The 21451-nt window shown below is 42.8% G+C and overlaps 2 protein-coding genes across 3 annotated transcripts in view; one reads left to right on the top strand and one right to left on the bottom strand.

Annotated features, from left to right (window-relative positions):
• TMOD1 (tropomodulin 1) overlaps nucleotides 1-3399 on the top strand; it is an 84133-nt gene extending 80734 nt beyond the window's left edge. The window contains exon 10 of the mRNA XM_059411236.1: nucleotides 1814-3399. Within this exon, the coding sequence (XP_059267219.1) occupies nucleotides 1814-1878 (65 nt within the window). The 3' untranslated portion in view covers nucleotides 1879-3399. The remainder of the gene's footprint in view (nucleotides 1-1813) is intronic.
• The window catches only part of TSTD2 (thiosulfate sulfurtransferase like domain containing 2), a 30792-nt gene that overhangs the window by 4145 nt on the left and 5196 nt on the right, over nucleotides 1-21451 (bottom strand). The window contains exons 3-10 of one of the 2 annotated variants that reach the window (XR_009406265.1): nucleotides 19596-19909; nucleotides 17586-17706; nucleotides 12477-12602; nucleotides 11515-11620; nucleotides 8170-8288; nucleotides 7511-7669; nucleotides 6897-7035; nucleotides 4158-4688 (exon numbers count right to left, since the gene is read on the bottom strand). Coding sequence is in view for 1 of the 2 variants with exons in the window: in XM_059411235.1 (XP_059267218.1) it covers nucleotides 4354-4688; nucleotides 6897-7035; nucleotides 7511-7669; nucleotides 8170-8288; nucleotides 11515-11620; nucleotides 12477-12602; nucleotides 17586-17706; nucleotides 19596-19909 (1419 nt within the window). In the remaining variant the exon portion in view is untranslated. Of the gene's footprint in view, nucleotides 1-2265; nucleotides 4689-6896; nucleotides 7036-7510; nucleotides 7670-8169; nucleotides 8289-11514; nucleotides 11621-12476; nucleotides 12603-17585; nucleotides 17707-19595; nucleotides 19910-21451 lie in introns of those variants that run through there. The other variant, XM_059411235.1, reaches the window with a different exon arrangement.

Here is a 21451-nt window from a genome sequence, read left to right as displayed (position 1 = left end):
TCAATTTCCTTCATCATTAAAATGGAAAAGAGTAACACCTAAGCAGGTGGCTGCCTTGCCCTTTTCCCCCATGCGGTCCCCATGAGAGCCAGGGCTAGGGGAGCTGTGGGGCTCCTGCCCAGGGTACACAGTGAGGGCACGTGGTGGGGAAAAGAAACCTGGGATCCCTGTCTGTATCCTGAACCATGGGCTGGGGACTCAGGTTCCCATCCTGATTCTGCCACTAGCTCTTAGGGGTTCTCGCTCCCTTTTGTTCTCCAGGGGAAATTTGCGGATGCTCTTGTAAGAATCAGCTGTGTAGGCCCTATGTAGACAGTCCCAGATTGTCCTGAGGGAGGTGCTGGGCTGAGGCTCCAGATGAGCTACACACCCTGAGTCTGTCTAGGACCAGCTTTACTGCTTCGGGCATGAAATGTAGCCTCTCTGCCGTACTTTCCTGCTCCGTAATGTGGGAAAGAGAACAATGCTGACCAGAATTGGTGGCTGGCTCCGGTGAGGTTCTGGATGTAGAAGAGGTGTAATGAGGACCGCCCTGTGGGGCATATGCTTGCACAGCTAATGTGCCGATAACTTACATGTCTGGCTCATGTAAACTCTCTGGTCACTTTGGACGAAACTTCTCTGCTCTTCGGGTTCTGGTTTTTGTTCCCTGACCTTTTCTCCCAAGCTGCTGGACATTCTGATGGTGTCTGGGGCCTGGGCTGGATGCAGTGTCTTCTCTCCGGGAAGAGAGCCCACCGATTTGCATTCATTATTCTCTGACAGGGGTGGAGGGGTGGGTAGGAGCTCAGGGACAGGCTGAACTCCAGCCCCAGTCTGGGTGAGCTGTGTGCTCCGGCTCCCAGCCACAACCCCATACCACCCCTTCCCAGGAACTTCTGCTCTGTTATTCTCCGTGTCCCGCACAAGCTGACCAGGTTCTTGGTGGAGCTTGCGACGATCTGGTGGCCGCAGGTCTACTGGCTCAGCTCAGGAAATGGAAGACATCTAAGTACCGACAGACTTCTTTCCTTGGCTGCCACAGCCACCAGCAGCCTCCTTGACTGCCACCTACTGGTTGTCCGGACTTTTGGACCTTTCTCTTGGGGCGGATCTAGCCGGCTCCTTGGTCTGCCATCTGCAGACACTGAAATTCTTTCAAAACACTCTCCCATGTGACAACACAGGGCCCCCCTTCCTCCTCTCCGTCACCCAACATGTAACGACTCCAGCCTGCAACCTTCTGGCTTGCGCTTTCCTCTTTATGGCATTTAACAACTTTGTTAAGTGAACAGTATTTGAGCTTCTGTTGTCTTGCCTCTGGGAAAATGTCAGGGTTAACACTAAGGGGACACAGATACTGCAGGGTAATCTTCAAGGGTGGAAACTTATTTTTTTTTAATAAGACAGGAGGCAGGCCAGAACTCAGAAGGAGCTGTGGGAAATGATTCCAGCAGGTTAAGACCCTACTCTCATGACCATCAACTGAACTTTGGCCCTTATCTGAGCCCCTGGGAGGAAAGATCTTCAACTGCAGGGCCTCTGGGATAAAACCAAACACAGTGGAGACAGATAAAGCGGGTTTTACGCCTGTGTGGTCAGAGGCTTAGCAGTAGTTTATGAATGAGTCAACACGCAGCCCTCATCAGGGAACGCTGACCAGCAGGAGGGCCCTTACACAGCTCACACATAACCATCCTTTAGAAACAACAGACATTGGACCTTGCTAACAGAAAAGTTAGCGAGAAGCTTCCTAGGGCTTTCTCAGAGCCATAGAGGTGGTTCCCAGAGCACAGGGTCAGCTGGCTTATTTCTCATCTCCATTCCTTTCCAGTGAGGAAGAGGAGGCTCGCAGACTTGACTGGGCCCATCATTCCCAAGGTCCGAAGTGGTGTCTAGTGTGTGGCGGGGAGGACGGCGCCTTTGAACTGCACATGTCCTACTGATCATCCGTGCTCTGCAGTGGAAACCAGAAGGCAAAATGCCGGCACAGAACCCTTTTGTGGTTCAGTTTTTGATGCACTAAGGTTTAGGTTAACTAATGGTTGTAGTTGAAAATTTTATAAACTATGGTTAATGTGAAGTTTTTCTTTAGTCACAGAAGTTCAGTCTGGTTATTATTTAAAAACTAAGAAGACCCCAAACCAACAGATCTTACTGAAGTTGTTCTAGCAGCAGGACTTAGCCCTGGGAGCCCAGTTTTGGTGGCCTCACTGCGTGGTGTTTCAGGGGTATTTAGCATGTGTACCACAGGAACGAACAGCCCACTCTTCTGCGTGGCTGAGACACGTTATAAAATACTTTATTATGAATTTGATTTTAGTATTTAGCAAACAGATCATCGTTCTCTATTAATCCTCCTTTAAATTTGAAGAACCTCAAGATTAAAGTTGCCAAATAGATTACTGGGTCAGGAACACAATTCTGCCCTTCAAGAAAGAGAGATTGAAGCCACAGAGCTCTGCCAGGAATCCAGGAATGAGATTCCTTTTGCTGGATACGAGGAAATGATGAAAAGGCCAATGGTGAAATTTCAGGTTTCAAAAAACATCCTTTCTTTACCAATCCCAGGCAACAAACATTTCCCTGAGTGTTCTTTATGAACATCTGGGATTTATTTACAATTTGATATTGGAATTGGAAAGAATTTTTTCCTTATTGAATGTCAACTGCAACGATGTGAAAACCTATGGCCAAATACTTGAAAACACCCTTCCACATTGCACGGTGGTCTGATGGCTAACGTGAGGTAAAACACTAGAGAAATTTCTAGTCCATCGCAGCTATGCTTACAGATTTCAACCATGTGTCACGACATTCATTAGACAAGTCACCACTGATCATGCCTGTAAAGAAAGCCTCTGAAGGCCAACGGTGAAGAAAATCCAGATATTAAAGAATTAGGAAACCCTGGGCAAACCATCCCAAGATGATGATTCTGAAAATGTAATTATGGTGTTTCTGCCAGATCCCTTTTTAACATCATGTGCATCTCTTGGGATCCAGCAAAAATGTTAAGCCACTATGCCCTTGTGCCTTTTAATATACCACAGTGCCAGTAAAACTAGCATGTCTGTTGCTTGGGAGTTATTTTCCTGAGTGAGTCAGCAAATCTTATGATAAAGGACAGGCCAAAGATCTGACAAGCGTAAACCAAGCTGCAGAGCACTGAGCAGAGGCTTTTGACGAGGAAGGAAAAGTCTCGCACACTGAACTGTAATGACGCGGCCAGTGCAGGGTAACCGGAGGTGCAGCCAGGGCCTCCCCGAGATGGAAGAGTGTCTACTGAGGCTACGGGCGGGCCGGGAGTGGCACCACGCTGCTGGGATGGCCAGCCCCACTAGGCTTCTTGAAACACAACTGTGGCTGCATTCTGCATCACTGGAAACTGCAATATAATATTAAATCTGTTGGTCTATGGATGGTCGTGTATGTGTTTCTTGTGGCTCGTGTGACATGGACATGCGCCTGACACATTGGCCAGAGGCCGGGAGACTACCCCAGCAGTGCCGAATGGCCTCACTCCGAATGTGTTTATATCCCGGCACGTTCACGTCCAAACTGCCCAAACATCAGGGTCCTCAAGCTAATATGAATCTCTCAAAGACTGTACTTAAAAGCTAAGAGTGTGGGTACTGGAGGGGAAACAGGGACTCTTAGGGGGAGATCACTCACAGAAATCGAATCAAAACAATGAAGGTGGGCAACCTTTCAGATCATCTGCTCCATCAGGTGAGCTGTTGGGTTTTGACCAGGGGATGGCTATTTTTTTCCATAAAGGGGCCAGATCGCAAACGTTTTTGGCTTTGCAGACCATATGGTCTCTGTTGTAACTACTTAATTCTGCCACAGATCATATGCAAATCAATGGGTGTGGCTATTCCACTAAAACTATTTACCAAAACCAGAAGGCCAGTCAAATGTTCTATTCTGCAGATCCTGATTTAGGGATGAGGGTAGGAGCGGATGGTAGGTGATGGTAGGTAGCAGGAATGGCCTGCTTCCAAGGAGTCCCCCTCCAAGGACATAGCTTTCATGCTTTTGCCACCAGGATCAACCGGTCTGCTGACGAGACAAGTAACTATTACCAGCCTGCTGCATGGCACAGAAAGGGCATGACCTGGTCACCAGGCTCAAGGCTCTCTCCCCCAGCAGCGCTGGGATCCTACACAGCTCACCTTTTCCTGTGTTCGGGCATCTTCTGAGTCAAATGTCTCAGGTAAGTGGTCAGCACCCTACCCCCTCTTCCCGGCCCCTCTGAAGCTTAGGTGGCCAATATGGTATCCAGTTTATGATGCTGGCAAAACCAGCATTCAAGTTCAAGTTTTTTTGCTGCTGCAGCTCTGATATTTTCCAATGTGTGGTCACTGTGAACTAGCTTTGTACAGGCCTGGGGAAGTGCTGCTTCTCCTCACATATGCGTGGCCCATCCTCACCAATATCTGGCTTCAGCTCGGGGCTCATGGGGAGCCGCACCTGCCGTGGCAGCTCGCTGGGTATGCGTGGCCGTCGGGCAGTACACTCACATTCCTCTTTAAAGCTGTTCTGGGTGGGACTCAAAGCCAACCTCCTCCCTTTGTCTTGACATGTGACACAACAGGCTGTGAATCCTTGTTGTTGGCAAGCAGGGCAGGTCAAGATGAGCTGGCGGCACTGGGGAGTTGAGCAGAGTTTATACTGGTCCCATGGGACTCCACAGTATGAACATTCTGGGGAAGAAAGAAAAGTCCCAGTTCCAAACACATACATACACGTGTACACATGTAGACAGGTTCTTCTCCAGGTCCTCAAGGTAACTCTCAGCACACGAGCTAATATACCCCATTAGGCCTGGGAAGGTTTCTAAAGAGTAAGTCTCCTGTCCTCACCCCCACTATTTGGTGGTTGGGGAGTCATCTGGAAACTGTCTTCCTTTTTTTGTTTAAAGATTTTATTTATATATTTGACAGAGATCACAAGTAGTAAGAGAGGCAGGCAGAGATGCGGGGAAGCAGGCTTCCTGCTGAGCAGAGCCTGATGCAGTACTTGATCCCAGGACCCTGAGATCGTGACCTGAGCCGAAGGCAGAGGCTTTAACCCTCTGAGTCACCCAGGCGCCCCTGGGAACTATCTTCCTGATTGCAACATTCTGTGACTCATTTTTTTTCTTTTTCCTATTTAGAAAATAGGAAACAAGGATCTTAAGCACAAGTTGCAGAATTGATAGTTCTGTGTGAATTTGGATGGGAAAATAATTATCTTTATTTTCACCACCCCACACCAAATGTAGCACTTCCTTTGATTGTTAATGTCAGCAACAGATCAGTCCCATGTCAATATCCTTCATTCCAAAGCTGGTCAACTACCCCTTAGTTCAATGATCCTGACTGAATGAATGAGGAATGAATGAGGAATGATCCTCATTCCCCTTTCTCATGGGAGATAGCATATGTGAATACAAATGATGCCACACCTATATTCAGCTCCTGCAGTCCACGCCCCTCCTCCCCAAGCCTGAGGTTCTCCTGCTTTTGCTAACTGATACCTGATCACCCAATTCCTAAAAAAAACTCCCATTATCTATTTTCTCAGCCTATTTTTCCCAACTGACTTTCTGTTAGCAATGACAAAAACATCATTCTTCAAGTCTCCTCAACTAGTTTTATCTAAACTACCTTTGGGCCTTCCCTCTTGCCTTCACACTCACATGCAAGTACCCATCAAATCCTGCCAACATGTCCTCAGTAACTTTTCACAAATCCACTATTTCTACTTATTTGTAATTTATACTTTATCTAGCTTAGAAACAGACTTTGAGTAGCTTTTGAGACACAAATACAAGATAATTAAAATTAATAAAAAGATCAAGAAGAAAGGGGAGAAGGCAATCATACTCAAATCTTATTCATTATCACAGTGGTAATTCAATCTTAGGCCCTGATCACAGGAGTTCCAGAAAGTTACAGCAGCCACTAGGGTTGTCTGCCTATGACCTTTCCTGTTTAAAACTATGGCATCCAGACAGAGTCAATTTTCTTAAGGATCATTTCCATCCTCCTCTTACTAACCTCATTTGGTACCTCCACATCGGTGAGGACTTAAAACTAGAGTCAAAGCATAGGCCTCTTGAGCTCACATCCTCCTGTGGCCACCCCTGCCTCTGGGCTTGGCCCTGCATTCAGCTCCCACCGTGGACTTACCCGGCCACCATCGAGAAGTACCTAACCTACCACATATGTCTACAGACGACATGAACTAGAGATTCTTAAAATAAAACACACAGGATTACAAAGGAAGTCAATTATATAGAAATACAAAATATCAAAACATTTTTAGGAATCTATGATATAGGTAAAATATTTATTAACACATTAAATAAGGCAGGGGTGGGGGCTATAACTACTTCCACTTTGAGACAATGATGAGCATAAACGCTACTGGGAGAAGTCTGCAGCAACATGAAACTATGGTGGTTTCTGTTAATGGTGAAGTCACTGGTGCATCTAATATTATTGATTTGTTGCTGACATTAACAAGCACAGGAAGTGCCACATTTAGTGTGGGGAGCTGAAAATAAAGATATATTTATTTTCCCATCCAAATTCACACAGAGCCACCAAATTCTACAACCCCCTGTTTCAGCCTATTAGTTTAACTCCCAGCCCACAGGCAGAGCAAGTGACCTCGTCCCCCCTATAAAAGACTCACCTAACTGGCAAACGGGGAAGCCAGGACCCAGGACAGGCCTCCCGATTCCTGATCCAGAGTTCTGTCTATTTCACTGTTACACTGCCAACTCTGCTGGGAAACTGGTCATACTATGTTACTTCTTTTCCCTGTTTTCTTCTTCACATGACCAGTACTGGCCTGCCTTCCAGAGGGTTCATACACAGAACATGCCTGGTGGGGAGTCTAGGGCCCAGCCTATGCTGACCTACCTGACACTGTATCACTGTTGTAGGATAAGGCATAGCGCTCATCAAAAACAAACAGCTTCCCTTTGTAGAAACCATCGGGAAACTCCTCCAGGTACTTGTGGATGCCCCCTTTGAGCTGGAACACTTCCTGGCACACGCCCTGTATGAGGAAAAACAGGAGGAAATTTGAGGAGAGACAGGCAAAGACTGGTAAGAAGCTGCAGAGACGAGCAGCAGGTGATGACGGCAGTCAGGGCCTTCACTAGATCCTGGGGAGCCCAGCTATTTTTGCTCACCCCTAAATATAGAAAGACACCTGTTGGAACATGTAATGGGAATTTGTTCTTCTCAGGATCAAGCATACAGATTAGGAAAAGGGAGAGGTTAACTAAGCTTTCCATTCTGTACTTGAGGAGCCTCTAAGACCGTGAAATGCTCTCCCACATCTTGAGATGTAAGAACTTCAGGTTTTGTACCTACAGAATCTGTGCTGGAACCATTCAAGGGAAAAAGAAATCCCTGGGGGGCCAGGGGTGGGAGGAGGACTGAAGGTGGGGGTGGAAAGCTCAGCCCATGCTATTAGTGGAACCTTCCTTACCCCTACACCTGCATCATCCCCAAGGGTTCTAACTTACCTTGGCCTTGAGGTAGGCTGAACCCCGCTCACACCGGATGCCCCCAGTGCAGTACATCAGCACCTTCTTCCCTTGGAAAAGTTCCAGATTTTTGTCAATGTAGCTAGGGAAGTAACTGAATTTCCTGATGTCTGGGGCTAAGCAGCCCTGGAATCGTCCCTACGATATAGGAAAAGCAGAAGGAAAATGATCAGAAAAACATACGTGGTAAGAAGAAAAGGTGTGTTGAATGCCGTCAGAGATAAGGGAGCACTGACCAGTTGCTATTCTCATCCTACACTCTGACCTTTCAACTTCAAGATCTGGAACTCAGAAACAAGGCTAGTGGGCTATGGGTCATCTTTCCCAGAGTCCTCAGTGGAACTGGACAAGCTACCCAAAGCCAGCTTTACAGGGTTCTCGACACATGTCAAAGGTAGGCACACGAGAGCCAAGAAGTACATTATGTGCCAAGATGTCTTTCATTCTTCTTTTCTTAGACTTTCTCAGCAGATCCTGAGTTCAAAGGCTTGGGTTTTCTCTGAAGCTGCTAGTACTGGGGGGAGATCTGGGTGACTCGGCCACAAGTGGGCACACACGGCATCACTTGGCAAACATGCCATGATGTGGGAAGGGGGAAACCTACCGTTTCACGGACCTTGCTTCTGGTCTTTACTTACTATTTTGCTTTCATAGAAGTTTCTGCAGTCCAGTAAGATAGTACCACTTTGTTCTTCATTTGCCTGAGACAAAAATTTTTCTACTTCTTTATGAAATTCACCTGGGGATAAATGGATTCCTAAAACCAAACCAAAAATTTACTTAAGACAAAAAATCCAATCACAGCTAGCCCTGCCTAATGACTTAGATGTTGCTCTGTTTTCTTCTACCCAAACCATTATTCATAATTGCAATTGTGTCTGAAAATAACTCTGATGACCATGATGAAATTATCCAGTGATTCCAGATATCCTCACTTTCCTTCTTAGAAAGATAAGCACTGTGGAGACCTGGAGGTTTAGAAATGATTGTCAAAGAATTTTCCATTCTCATACTTGGTCCAACGCAGTGATAAAGGCCAGACAGTTAAACTGCCATGTGGGTTTGCTGGTCTTACATGGCCAGTGTTCTATTTTCATTGTACAGGGAGGGGACTGGGCATGTATGTGCTTGACAATAGGCTTTGACTGTAACAAAGGCAAGCCCAAGTTCAAGGCTAAGAACCTTGACAGGCAGCTGAGAGTATAAATTTATGGAATAAAGTTGGACTGTTCTTTAAAAATACAAAAGGGTAAGAAGAACGTGTCTAAGTCTGTGTCCATGAGTGAAAGAGAAAGGGTAGGAGGGGCTACAGCAGGAGGGACACATACGAGAACAGAGCAGGAGGGAGAGGAGGGAAAAGCTAAAGCAGGCAGGAGAGAAAGGAAAGGAACAAAGTAAGTCAAATCCAAGGAGACTAAAAGGAGAGCACCTCAGTCTGGTGGGGTACCTGGCCTTCTAGACTCTCCAGAATAGAAATATTTCTGTATCTTTGGAGGTCCAGACATTCCAATCGATTGTGAAGAACTTCTGGTGAATTTGGCAATGAGCAGTAACCCCCGCTCAAGGACAGGGGCTCTGGGGATGGCAGTCACCAACCACTCTTGGTAGAATGATGGCACCAAAGGAGCCTCATTCTGCTCAGAGGGGAACCTCAACAACCACCTGAAGCTGCTAAGTAGCCAGGTGGGGCTAGAGGCCCCAGCACGGCCAAGGACTCTAGGTTCTTACCTGCCCAACCCAGAATTATAAGGCGAATGTAATGAGACCAGAATTTATTCATTCTTACCACCTAATTACATGGTTACCAAAACAGGGGGGTGCAAAGGGAGGCTCAAAACTGGGATGAGAAGCTTGGAAATCTGCTAAGACTTCTACTGACAGGGTGCCATGGGGAACCCAACCTGCTCCCCACTGCTGCTCTCCTGGCCCTGCAAAGGCCAACTGGACAAGGGACTCAGAGAGACATATTTACAAGAGCTGCCTTCACACCACGTGGCTTAAATCCAAGCAGCCCAGCATGGCGTGGAGCCCACTGTCCCAAGCAATGGCCTGTAGCACCAAGAAGGAGCTCTTCAGTCATCTTGCTGAGTTTGGGACACTGTGCAGACACAGCCCTTTTGGGCCCTTCCCTCCTCATGCACGTGTCTCTTTTCCTGGATATTTGTATCCTACTCCCATTTCCTTCTGGCTTAATCCCTAGCATTCTTTTAAATCCCTACATATGGGGAAGTGAGCAGAGACAGCCAGACTTTTGTGCTTCCTGATGAAACAGGACAATACTACCTGTCAGGCAGTCTTGGGGAAGGAGAGAAGGGAAGAAAGAAAAAAGGAAGTTAAATCTGAATCTAACCAAGTCTCTGGATCTGAGGTGTCTAACTAGCCACCAGCCACATGGGGATGTAAGGCTCTTGAAATGTGGCCAGAGATGTGCTAGAATAAGAGTGACACCAATCCAGGATTTCAAGTACTTAGTAAGCAAAAAAAGGTAAATGATCTCAACAGTAATTTTTACATTGATTACATGTGAAAGTATTTTGCCTACATTGCATTGAAGCATATTACTAAAATGAATTTCACTTGTTTCCTTTTACTTTTAAAGTGTGACTACTTTTTAAAAACATAAAATTACATATGTGCCTCACAATTACATTTCTATTAGGACTGCTCTAAAGCTAACTACCACTCTGTAGGAAACACAGAGGACAGAGGAGATGCAGGCAGCTTTAGCCAGACTGTGGGAATCTCTATAGACAAAATGACCTAGTTTCTTCAAAAAATAAACAAAGGAGGGGGAAAAAAAGGGAGGCAAGTGTATAGGTTAAAAGAGACTTAAAGAGACACAGGGATCCATCACAATGAGTGGACCTTACTTGAATCCCAATAAAAACAACTAAAAAAGTTATGAGATCCCCATGGGTACGATTTCTTCACACATGCTGACACACAATTCTGGAGAACAGCAAGCTCCTCCTTTGCTGGTTTAGCCAATTTTAAGCACTGGCTAGACATTTGATAATATTAAGGAACTATTATTAAGATGTTTTATTTAAATGTAATAATGGCTTTACAGTTATTATTTTTAAACATTTCTCTTTTAGAGGTCTCTACTAAAATATTTATGAATGTAATGACATGACACTGGATTCCCTTCAAAATGATCCAGGATGGGGGAAGGGGACAGGCTATAGAAGAAAGTTGACGATGAATGAGTAATTGCTGAAGCTATATGACAGGTACATGAGTTCGCTGTATTCTTTTCTGTACTTTTTTTTAGCCTTTGAAATTTTCATAGTGAAAAGCAAAACAAAAACAAAAAACCCACCACATAAATGTCTTTCAACCATCTATGGTAACCACAAGGAAAAAGAGGAAGAGAACATTCTAGCGTACTTACAAACAAACTGCTCTGGATTTGAAAGGCACTTGTTTCCTGTAGCAAAAAGCCTATGCGTTATTCAGTTGATGAACTATTTACAAGTAATAATTACATTCCTCCCAGGTTGCTATCTTTGGAACAAGAAAACAACTTCTTGCCAAATCATCAAGAAGAAAAAGCATTCTAAGGGGTGAGTCTTCCATTACCATAGCACCAAAGAGAAGACCAGTTTAAACACTGAATAACTCACAGGCTAGCTATTACAGAGCTATTTTTTTTATAGGTATGATTAACATACAATGTTATATTAGCTTCAGATGTGTAAGGATTAAACAGTTCTGCACAGTACTCGGTACTTATCATGACAAGTATACTCTTAACCCCCTTCATCTACTTCACCCACCTTCCCTCTGGAAACTACCAGTTCTTCTCTATACCTAAGAATCTGGTTTTTTGTCTCTTTTTTCTTTGTTTCTTAAATTCCATACCCCAAAGCTACTTTAAAGAGGTGATTGTTGATCAGAGTGTCTGACTTCCACATTTGTTTCTATATCAAGTTTTGTCCCTCTGCAGAAAAGCAAAATTTTTCTTCTAAAAGCAAGCATACCAGGCTTCTTGTAGGAGATCTTATTGGGACTGATCCCCATGGGCACAATTTCTTCAAATACACCAACACGCAATTCTGGAAAACAGCAAGCCCCTCCTTTGCTGGTCTAGCCAATGAGAAGCAAAACAGAACAGTCTTACTCTCCAATCTCCAGATATAAGACAAGTGCCAAATATAACAATTGTATCTGTCGTATAATAATACGATAGATCAAGTCTTAAGAAACCTCAAAGTAAGAATTAATGTTTTAATAGGGAAAGGGAGCCAGGGCCTAAAATGTTTCAAATAATTCAGCACTAATAAATATTTATTGCATACATTCCACATACAGAAATGTTAAATTAAAAAAGTGTTTCTACAGCTATAAGCATTTAACTATAAAACTGAAACAACACTGAGTAATTTCATTATGTGAGATTACATCCTAGCTTTTGCTCTGGAGCAATGAGCTTTCTCTCCCTGCCACCACCAGCACTAACCCTAGGTAAGGCATTCCCCACCTTTATCACCTACCAAGCCTACCAAGCACAAGGTGACTCAAAGGAGCTCAGCTGTGACAGCAGCAGCTTTATCCCCCATGTGGCATGAAGTGCTGGTCTTGTAATTTCAAGTTTACTAAAAACATAGTGATGCCCTGAAATAGCCAGGTGGTCCCTCCAGTGAGCAAATATCATCTAAGTTTAGAGTTAGATTGTGCAAACTGTCCTGTCCTTATTCTACAAGAAGGGAGACTGAGATCCAAGAGGGCACTCACTAACTTGCCCGAGACCACATGGTGGCTTCGTAAAGAACTGGATGTGGATGCTCCTTTGACCACACGGCCTCGCAGCCTACGAGGGGAAAGGTGTTTATCTGGCACTGCTTCCTTCGTACACTCTCCTCTTCAGTGCCTAGAGCACGAAGAGGCAGTGAAGCAGAAGGCAATGACTCTAAATCCATTTTTTTTTTTCAATTTCTCTTACCTTAAAATCATCCTTACACATAAAATCCTTAAACAATGGGCAGGAAAGCATGACTTCCACATAGAGTCTGGTGGCGAGTTTGCTTCCACCAACTGTCCCATTGATTCCTTCTGTAGCAATTCGAACCTGGGACACAAGACAGTGAGAGAAGGGGAATGCAGTCTGTTCTTAGCTTAGTTTAAATCTTCCCGGGCCAGAACCGGCTTGTGTGTGTCCATGAGGTTAACAAAAATAGCAGAGACACAATAAAAGTGTTACCACATGAAGATACTTGTAGCTTTCTAAAATGGCACTGCCCACAATTCAGACAAGGTACTTAATAGATGTGCACTGGATGAGAGAATGGATTGAGTGAAAGTTCCGGAAAGCCCCATTTGCTGACCAATGACCAAAGAAATAAATTTCAAGCTTAACCTAAATCCAGGTCAGCACATCTAGGATCAAAACTCAGCTTTGCCACTTACTTGCTGTGTGGCCCTAAGAAAATTAACTTACTTCTCTGAACCCCAATTTCTTCACCTTGCTAAAACTGAGACAGAAGAGAACCAGTAATGAAGAGGACTGCTGAGGAGATATTATCCAAGTCAGAGCACAGCTGAGAGCAAGGAATGCATGAGTACACCTCTGCACAGCGTTTGGGGGGAAGCACACGACCCCAAACCCACCCACTAGAATGCCAGTTCCATAAGGGTCTGTGTCTGTTGTTCACTGCTGTATCAGTGCTTAGAACAGTGCCTGCCAAGTAGATATCTGATTCATATTTGTTGAACAAATTAATGTATATCCATTTTGGAAGCTTTTTGGCTTCTCAAACACATAGTTTCTTTGAAATGCTTCAGTGGTTGGGGCAATTTAGAACCTGGGTTAAGTTCCTCCCTTAAGAGACAATGCTTAGGGAGGCCTGCAAAGTTAGTTGTCCTGGTACTATAAAACCCTGTGGATGAGTTTAAAGCTGGATCCTCTTTAGAAGGAGCTGAGCTCTCTAGAGCAAAGTGCTAGAGACAAAGCACGACGCTCAAGTATCATGGTACTCTATGGAGAGAGAGGTCCTCTATTATTATTAATACCATTGATACAACAATGATACCTACCAGTGCATTAGAACTTGAAAAATGTAAAAGCTGCCCTTTTTCAGGGCCCAGAGAAGACATCATTTTATTTGTTGCCTCACTTCACTCTTTAGGGCCTGGATATAAATGGGATTCATTTCATAAGCTAGTGCCAACTCACTAGCAGTGGCTAGCCAGAGTTTCATGATGAGGATTCTGGATCACATCCGGGCTCCTTGGGAAAATACTGCAATCTGATAAAGCCTGTTCTGGGCATGAGAGAGGAAAGCAGAAGGAATATGCCATCCCTGCTGTATAGACTACTCTCCCACCAACCAACTAATACTTTTTCAAGGGCCTACACAGAAAAATAGAGGTGAACCAATGTGTCAGGAAGTCTACTCTAAAACTGTCTTTGACTGTGGCAGATAAAGTACATACTTCTATGGAGCTGTCTTTAGAGTAGGCTAGTAGATTCTTTCCTATGTTGTTTTCATCTCAAAACCCAAATAAAGAACCAGCACACCTAATCCCTGTTTAGCTGGGGCAGAGCAATCTCTAAACTCATACACTACTAGCCTTTCAGTCCCTAAGATTGTTCAAGACAAAGCTTCAGAGTAGTTCCCTGGTGAGGAAGCCCTTATACCTCAGGGATGGAAAGCAATAGTTAGCATTTATTGAGCACCTACTATGATATATGAGCTTTATATTATAATCCTGAAAGGTAAGTATCATAATCTCCATTCGACAGAAAAGGAAACAAAAGCTCAGAGAAATCAAGTAACTTGCCCAAGGGCACAGAGCTGGTAGGTAGGAGATCTGGGATTCAAAGTCAGATACTGCTCCTTCCAAATCATGTAATTTTCCCTACTGAAGCCTCCAATATATCCCCTCAGATTTCTTGAGGCAAAAAGAAACATATAGCTATAGGAATCAGAAACTTCTTTCTAGAATTTTCAAGTTCTCTTCTCTCTCCACCTAAATGCCAATTCTGCCAAATCTCCCACCCCAGAAAATTACCTCAGTAATTTTACCTCAGTAATTATGCTCAGTAAACTGGGCATGTATCACTGAAGCCAAAGGCTTTAGACTAAGATTTAGGCAGGTGCTGCCACCTTGTGGGTTGACACCCTCATTGCAGGTTCACCTCCGGCTAGGCTAACAAGGAAAATAATCTGTCCCCCAAACAAGGAAAGAGACTGATTTCATATTTTGTACATTTGGGTTCACTGTGAAAACACCCATATTTCAGGGTGTTCTCTAAATAGAGATGACAATAAATGTAAGTCATTCCAGGGGCACGTGTGTGGTTCAGTCAGTTAAGTGTCAGAGTCTTGATTTTGGCTCAGGTCTTGATCTCAGGGCTATGAGTTGGAGCCCCATGTCAGGCTATTTTACAAAGGTATTCATTCCACAAATACTTACTACTTTCTTTTTTTTTTAACTATGCGCCAGGAATTGTGTTAGGAGTTCGTGATCTAGCTGTTAACAAACAAATAAATAAATAAATAAAAGAGCTCTTGCCCTCTTACAGCTTACAAACTAGGGGAGGTGACAAGTATTAAGATAAAAGTTACAAAATGAAAAGGACTATGAAAAATAACCACAAGATGCTTTGGGAGAATGTACCGGAAAAAGTGAACTTAAGACTGAAGGTCAAGAAAGGTCTCTTTGAAGAAGTATCATTGAAACTGAGAACTGAAGATTGAGTAGAAATTTTACAGGAGAAACTGAGTGGGTGTGGGAGCATTCCTTGAAGAGAGTTTGCCTGGAAAAAGATACAAAGATACATAAAACAAAAACAAAAACCTTTGTGGGCTCCAAAAAACTGAAAGAGCATGTCGCTGGAGTATGGTGAGTGAAGAACATTAGGTAGACAGAAAAGGTAGGAAGGGGCCAAATCATGCAGGAACCTACGGGTATGTTAAGGATTTGGGTTTTGCTCTAAATGCAATGATAGCCACTGAGAGATTCTGGGCAGCAGTGTTCAATTTACTTTTTAAAATGACTCTGGCTGCAGAGTGGAGAACAGATTAAATGGCACGCAAGGACAGGAGAGTAAGACGGTTTGAAAGCTACTGATGTGGACGAGAGAGTGCTGTCAGGTGGTGGAAGGGGTCTGGGAGTGGATGGAGGTAAGGGATACTGTAGAAGCAGAAAGGGCAGGATGTGATAATGCACTGAATGAGGTAAAGGAAGCTTTTGGCATCATCTCTTAGGAAGCAGGGGTGTGGAAAACCACTTATCAAAGGACTGCCTGGGGAGTCAAAACAACTATGGAAAAGAATAGGCTTAAGATAGTACAGTGCCATACCCCAAAGGGATCTCAGAACAAACCTAGTTCATTTCCTATTAAGTTTATAAAAGCATGTTATTTATCTCTCTGTTTTTACATATATATATTTATATGCAGATATGTATATATGTATTTATAAATCTGTGTGTGTGTGTGTGTGTGGGATCATCAAGAATGTTTTAGAAAAGTGGCACGTGGGTGGCTCAGTCAGTTAAGTATCCAACTCTTGATTTCCACTCAGGTCATGATCTCAGGGTTGTGAGATGGAGCCCCTCTCTCTTCCTCTCCCCCTTCCCTGACCACCCTTTTTTTTTTTTTTTTTTTTAAATAAAAAGAGAGCGAACCTTTTTTAGAGAAAGAGAGCACAAAGTGGGGAGGGGCAGAGGAGAAAGAGAATCTTAAGCAGGTTCCACACTCGGCACAGAGCCCACTGCTGGGCTCAATCAGTCTCACAACCCTGAGATTATGATTTGAGCCAAAATCAAGAGTCGGACACAAATGAAACACCCAAGTGGCCCCACCTCTTTAAAAAAAAAAAATTCTTTTAGGAAAATAACAAAAACTATCCACAATCTTATCATGCAGACATAATCATGATTAACATTTTTCTATCTACTACCTTCCATCTTTATACCCAAACACTTGTGGTTTTGTTACGAATGAAATATATTCAGTCCTTTATTCAAAACTCCCCAAATATTTATTGCCTGCTATGCGCCAAGCCCCGTTCTAGCACTAAGAATACATCAATTAATTAAGATAAAGTTCCTGTCCTTACCAAGCTTTTATTAGGGAGGCAGATTGTAACAAATTAAACAAATATTGTACTTTCAGATGGTAACAAATTCTTTGATACTCTCTGAAAGAGGTGATAAGATTTAGAGAGAGGACTCCTTTGGATCAGAGTTCTGAGGAGATCACATGTACACAGGCAGAGATCTGAAGTGAGGAAATGAGCCAAGCAAAGATCTAGGGGGAAAGCACTCTAGAGATAAGAAATAGCAAATGTCAATACCACAAACTGGTAAGAGACCTTGGCGTGTGTTTAGGAAACAGATATAATTTATTAGAGGGACTTAAAAATCAACAAAATCAAGGGTGCCCAGGCAGCTCAGTCCGTTAAGCATTCGAATCTTGGTTTCAGCTCAGGTCATGGCCTCAGGGTTATGAGGCTGAGCCCACGTCAGGCTCCGTGCTCAGTGCAGAGTGCACTTGAGATTTGTCTCCCTCTCTGTTTGCTCCTCCCTTCACTTACAATCTCTCAATAAATAAATAAAGTCTTAAGGAAAATCAATAAAATCGATTTTAGGCACTTGAATACAGACTATAGGAATTTTCTACCAAGAACAGCTTATCTAGCAGGCAAGATCACAAGGTTTTACACTTTAGTTTTTAAACAATATACAATGGCTAAACAACTGATAAGAAACAGTGCAGAATTAGCCCAACTGTATCTGTTATAATTTCTTCACAACTCCACACACAATTTTAGGGTTTAATAGAGGCAGGAGTGAGTAGTCTTTGTGCAAAGCCGAAAATACTCACTATTTTGCTCTGTAAGAAAGTCTGCTGACTCTTAGTCCATGAAATACTGTCATAAAAGGCCATGCTAACAACAGCTTGGCAGTCTACTGAAAACCCTCGCAGCATTTTGCGGACTTCTGAGAACCTAACAGTAAATCCTTTTTGTCTCCAGCACAGCCTCTGCAATCCAAACTGGAGACAAGAAGAGTCCCGTGAAGGATGGGACGTGGGAGGTGTTACCTTGCCCGTGAGGGACAGGAGCTGACACAGAGCTGTCTGCCAGGCACACACCCAGTGGGGGTCCTCCAGGTCACGGTAGCAGTAATAAAGCAGCACCTCTCCTCCATCACTGCCCTGGCCGCTAGAAGAAGAAAACCACAGGGGGAAAGCACTTGAGTCACTGGCATAAAGAAGCCACAATTCACAAAGTATCCCCAGGCAGTGTCAGAGGGAAGGCCGAGATGGAACCTAACTGTTCTGAAATAAGAAGCAGCTCCTGTCAGTATTTGCTCTGCAGAAGACATTATCTGCACCCAACTTTGTAAAAAGTGAGTTTACTCTGATTTGCTCATTTCATCAGCATACAAGAAGGTTTCATTTCCATTATTTCACATAATCCTCTTAACCGTGAGGATTTTTATTATCTCCACTTACAGGTGAGTAAACCAAGGCCAATTCCTCCCAGTCACAAGTAGAGTGACTGTCAAGACTTGGACAACAGTCAGTAGACTGTTGATTCTGACACTAGAATCCATACTCTTTCTGCGGCACTGTGCTGTCTTAACTAACTAGTTATGGGACCTGGGAAGGTCTCTCATCATCTCTGAGACTGATTTCCTCAACTGTAAAACCAGAGAAGTGAAATAAATTTCATTTCCCAAAGTGTACTCTGAAGCTATTCCATGAAATTACACATTGGAGAAACCTTGCTGACAGTATCTTCCTCTCTGAGAATCTCAGTGAAAGCCCCTTATCTACTGAAGGCTCTGAAAAGCCCTGCAGTAAAGGACATTTTAAGCTAGTCCTTCCTAACCTAACTTGTCTTTAGCACGTCTTTTCAACACCTGTTAGCATCCTTCAGAACTGGTGTTGCATAGAACTTATTTTAGAGACTGCTAAGGTAGATGATAATTACGGCCCCACCCGACTCTGGAATCTGACATTCATCAATATCCTCATAGTATGGCAGGGCTGGCTCACCTCTGAAACCCTGTCTATTTCAGAACCTGTTTTCCTTTCTCTACACTGCTGTAACAAATTAGGATCTGCACCACACAATTTAACTGATACTTAGGTAACCTGCCTCATATCCTCTGCCAGTTATTTTGCATATCCGTTCTTTGTTTCTCCCACTAGGAAGTAAATTCCTTGAGGCAAAAGGCCATCTAGAAACAAAAAGGCCATGTCTGTACAGCACTTTATAGTTCAACGGTGCTCTAACCATCCTCATTTTATATAATTTATATAGTAACACTGTGTGGTAAGCGGGGCAGGCATCATTATTATTTTAGAGGTGAGGAAATAAAGGTACCAAGAATTTTAGTGACTAGCTCAATTCTGACTCCAAGTTCAATTCTCTAATTTGCTCCTTTTCTTGATAAACAAGGGGAATATACAACTATATATATATATATATATATATATATATATATATATATATATATAATTTATATATAATTTAGTGAGTTTTTCAAAGGCAGGAGAAACTGAATACTAATGACAAAAGTATATGAAATTTGGACATTTTCTATTCACCAAATAGTTCAGGAACTGCTTAATATCAGAAATCTGTCCTCTAGAATTCTGTCATATAATTTGGTGAGTTTTTCAAAGGCAGGATCTAAACTTCTAATCCTGTGTCCCAGTGCTAAAAGTCAACATCCTTTCTAAAACATATTCAACTCAGAAAACATTTGGGAAAAAAACGTTTTTTAAGCTCCAAAATTATGAGGGTAGAGAGATCATTCACATTTCTGAGCCTTCCAATTTCTCTTTGAAAATAATATACTGTTCTGTTTATCACCTGTCCCTAGAGGAGATGAGATGTAGCCTTCCTAGCGTATGCGGCCAGCTGCATGGGTAATATGCTATGGTTCCAGGATATAGAGTATGTGGCTACTGGCCTAGCTTAGGCCTATAGAGAAATTCTGTGCCTCAAAGATCTTGCCATTTTCATGGATAGGTAGTGGTGTCTCCTTGTGGCTGGAAAAACTTTTAAAATTAAGCCAAAGTACAGAATGAAATTCTTACCTTATCAACTCATCAGGGCTAAAGCAGCTTATATCAGGAAGCCAGATAGACACATCAGGATTACAGGAGAAGTCCTCTTGTAGAGGGATCCTATTGTCCTCAGACTTAAGGCCCTTTGAGGTATTCAATGTCACAGCCAGCTGCTGTAACACAGAAGCAGTCTGGTAGCGAATCTCATCAGCATGCTGTGTTGCCACGTGTCTGTGGATGCTGATCTGGTCTCTGAAGAGCTGCTGACAGCATCGCCACCATTTTTCTTTACATTCAAGAGGACATGCTGGAACTTCTTTGGTTTTGACGAAAAGGGCAAATGCCTACAATTACATTTCAAATATGCCACTGTTAACCTTAGGTTAAAGCTGGCAGGAATCTCAGTGAATCCCTTATATTATCTTTCCACAGGGGTTTTTAATTTTATGTCCTATTTTTTCTATAGAAGAACCTCCTGAGATTAACAGTTTTCTTTAAACTATACTTCAATCTAAAATTTGTTAGGGACTATTCTTTTTTTTTTTAAGATTTTATTTATTTGACAGAGAAACAGGGAGAACAGGAACACAAGCAGTGGGAGTGGGAGAGGGAGAAGCAGGCTTCCCGCTAAGCAGGGAGCCCCATGCAGCACTCGATCCCAGGACTCTGATCACAACCTGAGCCAAAGGCAGATGCTTAATGACTAAGCTACCCAGGTGCCCCATTAGGGGCTGTTCTTAAGGAAAGGGCTTGAGTTTCAAGTGAGTATCAGTAAAACCTAACAAACAACATTATCAATCATTTCTAAAAAGGAAATGGTCAAGGAAAATATGGAGTATACTTATTATGGAATATTGAGCAGCTAGTTTTAAATTATGTAGGAAAATGTTTATGACATAATGTTAAATGAAAAATAATGGATCAAATTTGCTTATACAACATAATCTCAACTACATTAAAAAGTACACTGAAAAAGACTGGAAAGAAATATACCAAGATGTTTGACCTGTATTTTTGGAAAATAATTTTATTGTTTTTATAAAAATGATTTATATTCACTGTTTAAAAAAATTAAACAGAAAACTATGTATGGGGGCACCTGGGTGGCTCAGTGGGTTAAAGTCTCTGCCTTTGGCTCAGGTCATGATCCCAGCATCCTGGGATCTAGGTCTGCACTGGGCTCTCTGCTCAGCAGGGAACTTGCTTCCCCCTCTCTCTCTGCCTGCTTCTGCCTACTTATGATCTCTGTCAAATAAATAAATAAAACCTTAAAAAAAAAAAAAGAAAACTATGGATGTACCATAATTCTCTTAACCAATTCCTAATGAATGGCCATTTTTTTGTTTCCAATATTTGCAATTATAAGCAATGTTGAATGAGCATTCTATGCATCCATCTTCCTATACCTCTTTAACTATCTACTTTAAATAAACATCTAGAGTAAAGCTTTTGGGGTAAAGAAACATGAAGCTTCAAATTGTGATAAATAGTGACTTCCAGAAAAACCAACCAATTTATATGCTCACCAACAAGGAGATATTTTATCCACAGCACCAAGTTTTATCAGCATTCAATTCTTTATTGTCAATATTTTTAGTGTTGACCTGAATACGAGGCAAAAGAGATATATTGTTTTTACGTGCATGTCTTTGATTTGTAAGGCTGAATATTTTTCCGTATCAATTTCTTCTTCTTGTCTAACCTGCTTGTTCCTATCTGTTGCCTGCTTTTCTGCTGCGGCATTTATTTTCTTCCTGATTTGTAAGTTTTCTTAAGTGACTTTTTTTTTGATCAGGGTTATCACAAATTTGTTTCCCAGTTTGTCATGTTTTTCAACTTTGTGGTATTTCTGATGTACAAATAGAGGTTGAATGGAATCTATGATC

Source organism: Mustela nigripes, chromosome 9 (genome assembly GCF_022355385.1).
Source record: "Mustela nigripes isolate SB6536 chromosome 9, MUSNIG.SB6536, whole genome shotgun sequence".
NCBI lineage: Eukaryota > Metazoa > Chordata > Mammalia > Carnivora > Mustelidae > Mustela > Mustela nigripes.
This window is presented reverse-complemented; position numbering and strand designations above follow the sequence as displayed.